This window comes from Curcuma longa, chromosome 5, assembly GCF_044706935.1.
Source record: "Curcuma longa cultivar G26 ecotype Majalengka, Jawa Barat chromosome 5, ITB_CL_G26_1.1, whole genome shotgun sequence".
NCBI lineage: Eukaryota > Viridiplantae > Streptophyta > Magnoliopsida > Zingiberales > Zingiberaceae > Curcuma > Curcuma longa.
This window is the reverse complement of record NC_133865.1, coordinates 116409-127106: the sequence shown is the minus strand read 5'-3', so window position 1 is coordinate 127106 and position 10698 is coordinate 116409. Positions and strand designations below refer to the sequence as shown.

Below are 10698 nucleotides of genomic sequence, written 5' to 3'. Positions count from 1 at the left end.
CAGTCAAGCCACAAATTCACTTTATGGTTACTTATGCATCATAGGTTACCTACCAAGGATTGACTGGAGTACCTAGATGATTCTGATTGAGTATGCCCTTTCTGTAGGATGGAGGAGGAAACACAAAAGCACATCTTTTGCAAGTGAGGCAACTCTGGGATTGTATTAAGCTCTGATTGCATATGATGCATGAGATGACTGCCTATTGGAGGATGCTATGGGTGTTCACATGCCACTACAGGGGGACTAGTAGGCCGATGAGGGCTTTCCACATAGCTATGTTTGAGATGATACATTATGTTTGGCAAGCCTATAACCATTTAATATTTGAGAGAGAGAGAGAGAGAGAGAAATTTGAGATTGTGCTCCAGAAAATCCAAACACATGTATACCATTCTTTGGATATTTATTTAGATTTTGTATTGCACTATATCTGAATAGATAAAAAACACATTTTGAGCTATGTAGTTGAGGGTGTATACATTTGAGTTTACATTGTGAGATGGTGAGGAGTGAGACCATACATTTTGTTAGGGAGAACTTACATTTTGAGTGTGTGAGGAGTGAGAGCATAGTATTTGTTGTTGAGATCTACACAGTAGGGAAAATCCAAGAAAATCTCAAAGTCCAACAAAAATCTGCTAATCCCGTTGAAAAAAGATACGAATGAGTTAGTTGTCAAATTAAATATGCAAAATGGAAGATATTGTATTATTACCATTGATGGAAGTGATTCCTTGTCGCCAACTCCAAAATTTTCAATTATATCTTTCATATATCGCATGATATAAAAACCACATTGCTCCGCATCCGGTTGTCGAGGAGCCTATGTTAGAAAAGAAATATTTAAATAACTCCTTCGAGGACAGTGAAACAGTTGCTAATCACAAGGACATACCTTGACAACTTCCCATGTTGGTTGTTTTTTCCCTTTCCTTCCCGCCTCCGCATTATACAATTTCAAGGCCCTTCATGCATATAAGAGTTTATTGTATTGCCACATCAAAATAAAATCATGTTTCAACAAAGGTAAGAAAAGAACCCAAAAAACTTACATGTTGACCACATATTTCCAATCTTGATCATGAATGCGGTGTCTAAGAGGATCCAACAAATAAACAATCTCCTTTTCAACATTGAGGATAGTCAAAATCCAGTGAAAACTACTCAAAGAGATATAATTAGTGCATGCAATCGGACAAGTTCTCAAAATATGCAAGTGAGAGTGATATATAATGTTATTCTTACTCACCCAATATTGCATGGCACAACCACCAATTGGCCAGTTGAGGTACCAATTAGCCTACTGGTTAAGTAAGAAGCCCTTTTATTCAACTGTTCTTGGATGAAATCTATATTCTGATTTCTTGATGGCACATACTCCACAGGCACTGGATCCACCAATCTGAAATCCTGCAACAACATCTTTTCCTGCATCTTTCTATATAGATGCCTACAATTGGAAATTAACCCAAAAAAATTAGGAAATCTAAATTAATGAAACACATAAATAAAGTCCAATATAATCGAAAGCATACCACATATACACAACTATGCAAGTGTCTGTAATTGGCATCAATTCACAAAAAGGAATTATGTCATCGCAGTTAACATGGACTGTACGCCCCATGCCAAATACACCAGGATCTAATTCCAAAATCACATTCTCTGTTTCGTCAAGGCGCTGAAAATAACTATATAATATGTGTAAGGGTCTTGGCACATTGGACAATTGCAACTTGGACTTCTCTTTTCTATTGCCAACTTTTTCCTTCCTAGTCTTCTACATATGTAGATGCACACATATATATTAGATATGTGACATACTTAAAAAGCATACAAAATTTAGACACCACTTTATCACGTTTACCTCATCCCGCATGCTGATCAAGTGTACAGGCCAAGCCACATGGCCACCTACAGCATCACCAATACACTGAAATGTAGCTGGGATTGGAACAGGCAGTGGTGCTGCTTGATCAATTGCTTTATCAATGGCGATCCTCATGCAATTCAAGGGTAATGGAACATCATCAATATAGTTGCCAGATCCATTAACAGTGACAATTGTCCCATATGCAACAATATTGCTGTTAAGCTCCAATAACAGCATCACTGCTTTACCCTATAAGACAAACAATTCATGAATCATCAACACGTAGTGCTTTACAAGTTATTTAGATACTATCGATGAGCTAATAATATCAACGTGAAATATATATGTTCACCTGTAAAGCCGAACCCTTCTCAATAAATTTCACATCATCATCATCATCAAGGCCTTCATTTGCGAGTATGTTTTCAAGTTCAACTTCAGGTTTTATATCGAGGGGCCATTGGGGTTTGACTGAGCAGCTACCCTTCTCCTCGCTATCAAATTCTCGTCCACGTTGTTTATACACCATTGCTTCCAATTTTTCTATTCTTTCACCTTGCTCATAAAGAATAGCTTTTGTCTCCATAAACTCTTTCTGCTGCCTTTCATAGGCATCCTTATCAACTTGCAGCTTCCCTCTAGCAACCTTGAAGAAGGATGACGGAGTGACATTTGCTCCTATGCCTCTCACACGTCCACCATGTTCGGCAGAATTCAAGGCCTTCGTGAGAATATCTTCAAATGGTTTGTTAAAGGACAGTTTACCATCCTTCTTTTGCACAATATAATCATCCTGTCATGCATCAAAATACAATAACTTTAAATATATACATATATCATATATGTACAAATTAAACAAGCAATTTATGTCTAATTTTTCTTACAATCTGATTCACTGTTTGCTTCAACGCATCGCCGACAAATTCCCCTTCTTTATTGATTCGTCCTCTCTTCCAGAGAATGGCTCTGTTTATCTCCTCGTCATCACATAAGTCACTGGACTGCAAGCAAAAGACCACACGAAGTCAACGTGTATTTAACACCAACTTCAAGCAACCATAAGTAGGAATTTAATGTTAACTAAATACTTACTATTTCTTGAGACAACCCTGCATATCCTTTTCGAGAAAGTCGGTGAGGGTATAAGTTTGCCTTGCCTCTTTCACTTTGTAGTTCACTTTTTTTCTACAAAGTGATAGATGAATTATAACCACAATGAAATAATTCACATAAATCAACTAAAGTTAAAAAAAACCACCTTAAAAAACTTACTATAAAGTCTTCAGACATCCGACTAATCACGAAACTACTCCAATCTTTAGGTGAAATGCAATGCCCTTGAGGTACCTTGTTCAGAAGCTTCGGATTATTTCTATTTGGTCGGATGAATGTCCTGGTGAGGTGAGTTTTATACTGACGCCACTTTGCATTTGCAGAGCTCAAACACCCATTCCTCCATTTTGGGTCCATTTTGTATGTCAACTACACACAAAAAATCTTAAGTAAATAAATAAAAGAAAAGAAAAAAATGTATCACATAAGAAAGTGTCATGTTACTTACATTGACGGATTCCCATATCATGTTCTTAACTTCATCCGGCACCTGCTTCCAAGAGTGGTAATTAATATTAACTTTTTCCCGAGCAAGGACGCCAATAAAACTCTGCAATTCAGAAGCCTTTTGCCCCACTGGCTGTCCATACTCATTAAATCTCACACTCTGTTTAACTCCCTGAACCCTCTGAACAGCAAGCTTATTCATTTGAGTACGACCTCTCTTTGATCTTGTTGTTTGGGTCATCCCTTTTGATCCTACCTCTTGGCTATCCTCAGCAACAGACGCCATTTTACCTTTACCCTTATCTTGTTCATCTATCTCAACACTATGATCATGAGCTGATCTGACCTTTTTTCTAGTGTCCATAGTGTCCAAAAACCTGTTCACAATAGTAGGAATTTGAAATAGTTAGCACAAACATCAAGCATATGCAGAAATAGTTAGCACAAGTACAGAGCATATATGAAATATTTTAAGATCAGAAAATTAATATGAAAATTGATCAGAAAATTGATCAAGTAAATAATCACATATATAAACCATAAATAAACTTACCAAACTAAGAATTCCCATTGTCAACCCAAATCCCATCACAGTCTGCACGAATACAGGGTGGTTCATTGTCATCAGTTTCATCAATATCCATTGATGGCATCCCTTTTGTGAAGCATTGGTAGTGGATTGAAGGATCTCCCAAGTTATCATCAGTGATGTATTCAAAATACTCTCTATTTGGAGTTGAAAGTACAACAGACCATGTGGGATCTTGAGGGTCTTCTACATAAAATACTTGCTTCGCTTGAGTGCCCAAGATAAATGGGTCGGATTTGAATCCCATTCTCTTGAGATTTACCAAGGTGAAACCATTATCATCTACTCTAATACCAGTGTTATTCTCTACCCAATCACACTTAAACATTGGAACTCGAATATCATGATAAATGAGCTCCCATATTTCTTGTATCACACCATAATACATCATGTCTGTTGTAGTTGGATTTTTATCCTTTGCACTTGCAACTTGCATTGTCTGTGCACACAAGCTTACACTCGAGTTTTGGACAACTCGTGCATTATCACGTTCTTTCGTGTGATAAGTGACCCCATCAATCATATAACTAGAGTATTTTAGCACTTGCTTGCTAGGTCCATGCGCCAACAACTTAACTTTTTCTGATAATTGATTCGAGGAAGAGGATGTTGTATTTGTAACCTATAATCCATCATAAGAGGGTAAAATGATTAAAGTTCGTGTGTTCAATAATAAATATGCAAATATTTATGGTACTTACATGTTCATGGAACCAAGAAATAAAACTTCGGTGGTGCTTATCTTGTAACCACTTTGCACCTTTCATAGGATATTTTTGCTTCAGGTGTGTCATATGTTCCCTAATGAAAAAATTATAAAGGAATTAATAAGATATTTTTGTTCATAATTTCTTGAGATTATTACTGAACTAGCTAGAGGGCTTACCGAATGTAAGGATCAACCTCAGTGTCATTTTCCAATACATAACGATGTGCTTGTTCCCACTCCTCGTGACAACAGACATGTACATTGGCACATGACAAGGACTTAGTGAGCATTGTTTCACGATGCTTTGATGGAATCCCTATCGTGTTCATATTAGACAGAAATTCTGAGCAAAACTCTACAGCTTCTTCAGCAATATAACATTCAGCCATGCATCCTTCTGGTCGATTTCTGTTCCGCACATAACCTTTTAATGTTCTCATGTATCTTTCAAATGGAAACATCCATCTATACCAAACTGGTCCACACAACTTGACCTCACGTACGAGATGAACTGTTAAGTGAACCATTATATCAAAAAATGAAGGTGGAAAATACTTTTCAAGCAGACACAACGTTGTCACAATTTCTGTTTGTACATTATCCAACTTCGAGGCATCTATCACTTTGTTACATAACACATTAAAGAAGAAACAAAACCTTGTGATAGCATTTCTGACATGCTTGGGCAGAACACCACGGATGACAACTGGAAGCAACTGTTGCATTAAGGTGTGGCAGTCATGTGATTTAAGACCAACAAGTTTTAGGTCCTTCATTGAGACAAGGTTTTTGATGTTGGAGGAGTAACCCGTAGGAACCTTAATTCCAAACAATGAATTACAAAGTTTTCTTTTCTCAGCCTTGCTTAATGTATAACATGCTGGGGGCAAAAATGTCCTCTTCTCTCCTTTTTGTGGTGCTAAGTCTCCCCTAATTCTCATCTCCACTAGGTCATTTCTTGCTGCAATTCCATCCTTTGTTTTTCCTTGTATGTCAAGTAATGTACCAATCAGACTTTCGCACACGTTTTTCTCTATGTGCATCACATCAAGAACATGCCGAACATGCAGATCTTTCCAATACTCAAGTTCAAAGAATATCGATTTTTTTTTCCAACAGGATTTACTATCGTTATTCTTTGATTGAAGATTTCCCCTCATTTTTCCCCATCGGCATGTAATTCCTTCAACTTTTTTTAAAACCTCATCGCCGCTTAGTGGTTTTGGGGCTGTTGTAAAGTCTTGTGTCCCATCAAATGCCTTCTTCTGCCTTCGATAAGGATGATCTCTACAAAGAAATCGTCTATGGCCTATATATGACATTTTTTTACTGTGCTTCAACCTTTTTGCACAAGTTTTGTCAGCACAAATAGGGCATGCTTGATATCCTTTGACAGTACATCCTGACATGTTTCCATATGCTGGGAAATCATTAATTGTCCATAATAGGACAGCTCTAAGCAAGAATCTTTCTTCTCGGTGTGCATCATATGCTTCAACACCAACTTCCCATAATTCTTTTAAATCATCAATCAAAGGCGCCAAGTACACGTCAATGTCATTTCCCGGCTGTTTAGGACCAGAAATCAACAACGTCAGCATCATATATTTTCTCTTTAAACACAACCATGGCGGAAGATTGTAGGTAATCATTATAACTGGCCAACAACTATATGTAGAAGTCATCAAACTATGCGGATTAATCCCATCAGCTGCTATGGCCAATCTTAGATTTCTCTTCTCAGAAGCAAAATCTGGCCAATTATGATCCACAAGTCTCCAACAAGGTGCATCAGCTGGATGTCGCATATAGGCATCACATACTCTTTTATCAGCATGCCAAGTTAACTCCTTAGATATTTCCTTACTCCGAAACATTCTTTGAAATCTAGGAATAGGAGGAAAGTACCATAAAATCTTTGCAGGGACTCCTTCAATTATCCTTGAATTCTTGGCCAACTTCCACCTTGACATCCCACAAGTAGGACAATGGGTAAAATCCTCGTACTCCTTCCAGTATAGGACACAATCATTAGGGCAAGCATGTATTTTCTTATAAGTCATCCCCATTGCACATAAGCTTTTCTTTGCATCATATAAAGATAAAGGCAATTCATTGCTAGCAGGAAGCATTTCTCCAAACAAGATAAGTAGGTCAGTAAAACTATTATCACTCCAGCTGTATTTCGCCTTCAAGTTATATAACTGCACAATTGCAGATAACTTTGTAAATTTTGTACACCCAGGATACAGAGGTTTTTCAGCATCCTCAAGTAATTTTATAAATTGATCTGGATTCTGCGAACTTTCATATGAAGCGTGTACCATATCTACAGGTTCATCAGCAGCAAAATAGTTTTCACATTCTCCATATGCATCTTTCTCTTTCTTTAAATCCCCTAATATAGATTCTTCCCCATGCCATATCCATTTTTTGTATGTTAAGTCTATACCATTGCAGTACACATGTGCCCTTATGCTGTTAATATTATTGTTCCATAGATTACCACATTTCGTACAAGGACAAGGTATACTAGTAGGATTAGCAGCATGTTGCAGCGCAAATTGCAAAAAAGATTCCAATCCAAGTCCAAACTCATGTGATAATCTATCCTTTGACATCCATGCTTTGTCCATTTTGTTGTAGATTACGAGGCATTCCCTATTTAGCTAAATAAAAATTGATTATAATCAAATCCACAAAATATTCCTAGCACTCGAATAGAACTTGTTACAATGAGCAGACAGTTAAATTTGAAATCACTGTACTTAAACAAGAGGAAATTGCAACCACATCTTAACTGTCATATCTAGTGAAACAAGAACCTATATAAGTGAAACAAGGCTAAAACTATTTGAGCAAAAGAACCTATATAAGTGAAACAAGGCTAAAACTATTTGATTGACATTTTTGCAATTTTACCCCCAAAGTGGGAACTAGTTTGCAACATGATGATAGCTAGAATGTGGAAAAGAAAATATCCACATTACTGTTTCAATCTTAGAACAGGGAACCATTCCACCAACGGTAATGAAGGACAAACCAAAGCAATGGCGATCCACAAACAAGCAAAGGCATGGCATTCCTGAAACGAAATGATGTTGATCCTATGACTTCAGATCGAAGCCCTAACTGTCAAACTAACCAAACAGGACCGAACAAGGAAAATAAGGTGGAGATTGGGAAAAACCTCGCAGCGAAATCGCAGGCACGACAGCAGCGTTCGGCGATCGCGGCGTTCTGGCCTTTCGCGAGGAACCACGAAACGACGTCGCGAGCGAAAGGCGGCAGCGTCCCAACGTCGGCAGCGGCGTCGCGACGCGGTAGAGGCGTCGCGACAGCGGTGTCGCGGGGGAAGGAATCGGCGGCAAGATCCAAGGATGGGGGGAGATCGGAGAGGAGGAGCTGCAAACCTTGTTGAGGTGTCGGGAGTCCCTGATGGAGAATAGGGAAAACCAGAGGGGGGAGCCGGTAGGTTGCTGCTTGGAGAGGAGGAGAAGAGGGGAGAAATGGGAGAGAAGGGGAGAAAAGGTGGGCGGCGGTATTCGAGAAGGCGTGGATGTTGTGTGTACGAAGGGAAAAAAAGAACCCTCGGCTTCGCGACCTTTTCTATTCTTTCCAAAGGTCCTTGGTCCAAAAAATATATTGTATAGTTAGATTTCATTCCTTCCGCCCATACAGAAAAAAAAAAGGGGGCGGCGGTAGATCAAGGGGAGAAAAGGGGAAGCGGCGTGGATGTTATGTGTACGAAGGGGAAAAAAACCCTCGAGAGAGAGAGAGAGGGGGTTTTAGGATTTTCTCAAAATAATACCCGATTGAACCAGGTTTTTTTAAAATCGATTTTAAATCGTTGTTTTAGCTTCCAAAACTGTTGTTATTGTTATAAAAAAGCGCACATAGACAACGGTTTTCAAACCGTTGTCGTAGTCTTCAAAAACCGTTGTTGTAGTCCCAAAATAGCGGACATAGACAACGGTTTTAAAACCGTTGTTGTAGCCTCCAAAAATCGTTGTCGTAGGCTCCAATCAACCTCTCAAAGACATCGGTTTTTGTTAAAACCGTTGTTAAAAAGTAAAAGACATCGGTTTTGACATAAAACCGATGTCTTTTGAGTGTTGTTAAATACCGATTTTCTTGTAGTGTGTAGCCCAAGATTGCACAATAATGAAGAAATGTCAATGTTATATAGCTTTGTTGCATTATTAAGATTTAGGTCCTATTTATCAAGGAAGGTAAGATAGATAGTTGTGAAAAACAGATGTTGAGGGGAGATAGAAGATGAGGGAAGAGAGTAAAAAAAAAACAATCCACCACCAAGAACAATCTTTCTCCAAATTTTCTCATTCCTTTACTTTCTCTCCAGGTGAACTGGGGTTTGGGGATTAAACGAGGGACTAGTGAAACAAAATTCCTTTGGAAAATGGATAAGATGGCAAGAGAGAGTCCTGCCATGTTAATATTAGGTAAAGTTAAGTAAGGTCTTATACCATGAACACCATTAACTTACCTGTTGCTTCAGCTACCTAACTACCTGAGTCACCAACTATCTAAGTGAAGGTGCTTGGAATTCTGTCTCGTTCAATTCTTGCCAGACAAAATTTTTTCAGAGATGGAACCTTCCAAGCAACCTACGTCTTCGATTAGACATGTGCTTGATTGATCAAGCAAGTTTTTGACCAATCAAAGCACACCTTGATCGAAGCATAGGATCGATGAAACTCTTGTGTTGATATTCAGGATCCATACAAAGGAAAATAAACCATGCAGCGGAATTAATAAACAAGACATACCTTTCCTTTGTAGATTGTGTAGAAGATGTTTATTACCCGAAGACCTCTTGATCTTCTGCTGTATTCCTCTCCTCTTCTTGGACGTCGTGTGAGCGACGATCTACCAAGATTACTCCACCCAATTCTTTTTAATCTTTTCTTCCAATCCGATGGCAATAAGAAGAATAAACTTCCTCTTCTTCTTCCTCCTTCTCTTCTTCTTCCTCTTCTTTTTCCTTTTTTCTTGGGCGCCGGCCCTAGGGAGAACCAAAGAGAGAAAGCAAGGCCGCCGACCCTAGCTTGAAGAAGAGCCAAGGAGAGACCAAGGGGTACCGGCCCTAGCTTGAAGAAGAGAGTTTAAGAGGGGCGCCGACCCTAGGTGGCTAAAGACAAGGTTTTATGTTATCTTTTAGCCTCTCCATCTCCTCCCCTTTTATAGCTTTGTCATTATAGAAAGTTTAGAAAAAAATAACAGAATTAATATAATTTTATTGTATAACAAAATTTACATAATTTTATTGGATAATAAAATTTAATAAAATTTTGTTGAATAACAAAATTAATATAATTCAATTCAGAATTAACCGAATTCTTAATAGAATTCTAACAGAATTCTTAACCAAATTCTTAACAGAATTCTTAATAAAATTCTAACAGAATCTCATTGGGTGGATACGAGATTTTATCCAAAGGCTACAATAGGGACCTAGAGGAGGAATTTGTTTAGGCCTCCTGATGGGCTTGGGCTTCCCGTGTTCTCCCTGAACACCCAACTCAAGTCCATCAATAATAACTCATACCATTAAAGGGTTATTATTGAACTACCGCACCAATCCCATATTACAATATGAGCTCATTCTTATTATGAGTGCATTAATATTTCTGTATTTAAGATATCGTATGCCCGTCAATTAATTGAATTACTGACAACTCAATTAATTAACTTCTAATTCCGAGAATAGTACCACTCAACTTTATTATCATGCGGACTAAGTCCATCTATAGGGTTTACATGATAATCCTTATGAGTTTCTCAAGGGGACATCATCAGCCTAAATAATTAGGACACAGATTTCTTCTATAATCAACAACACACCATATATATAACATTATTTCCTAACTCATCGGGCCTTTTGATTTAACGAATAAATCTCACCCTTTTGATGAATTAAAGAAATAAATACTAAGTAAATGT

The 10698-nt window shown here is 38.0% G+C and overlaps 3 protein-coding genes across 3 annotated transcripts; all 3 read right to left on the bottom strand.

The window, feature by feature from the left end:
- Window positions 1–2956: 2956 nt before the first annotated feature.
- On the bottom strand, window positions 2957–3727 carry LOC141830081 (uncharacterized). The gene is made up of 3 exons (XM_074717562.1): window positions 3438–3727; window positions 3149–3358; window positions 2957–3061 (listed from the first exon to the last, which is right to left on the bottom strand). The coding sequence occupies exons 1-3, from the start codon at window positions 3720–3722 to the stop codon at window positions 2957–2959; spliced, it is 600 nt and encodes a 199-aa protein (XP_074573663.1). The 5' UTR covers window positions 3723–3727.
- Window positions 3728–3993: 266 nt separating this feature from the next.
- LOC141829097 (uncharacterized) lies at window positions 3994–5510 on the bottom strand. Its single transcript, XM_074716517.1, has 3 exons — window positions 4912–5510; window positions 4727–4826; window positions 3994–4647 (listed from the first exon to the last, which is right to left on the bottom strand). The coding sequence occupies exons 1-3, from the start codon at window positions 5508–5510 to the stop codon at window positions 3994–3996; spliced, it is 1353 nt and encodes a 450-aa protein (XP_074572618.1).
- Window positions 5511–5947: 437 nt separating this feature from the next.
- Window positions 5948–7370, bottom strand: LOC141829095 (uncharacterized). Its single transcript, XM_074716516.1, has 2 exons — window positions 6065–7370; window positions 5948–6021 (listed from the first exon to the last, which is right to left on the bottom strand). Exons 1-2 carry the CDS (start codon window positions 7368–7370, stop codon window positions 5948–5950), a joined length of 1380 nt encoding a protein of 459 aa, XP_074572617.1.
- Between the last annotated feature and the right edge of the window lie 3328 nt (window positions 7371–10698).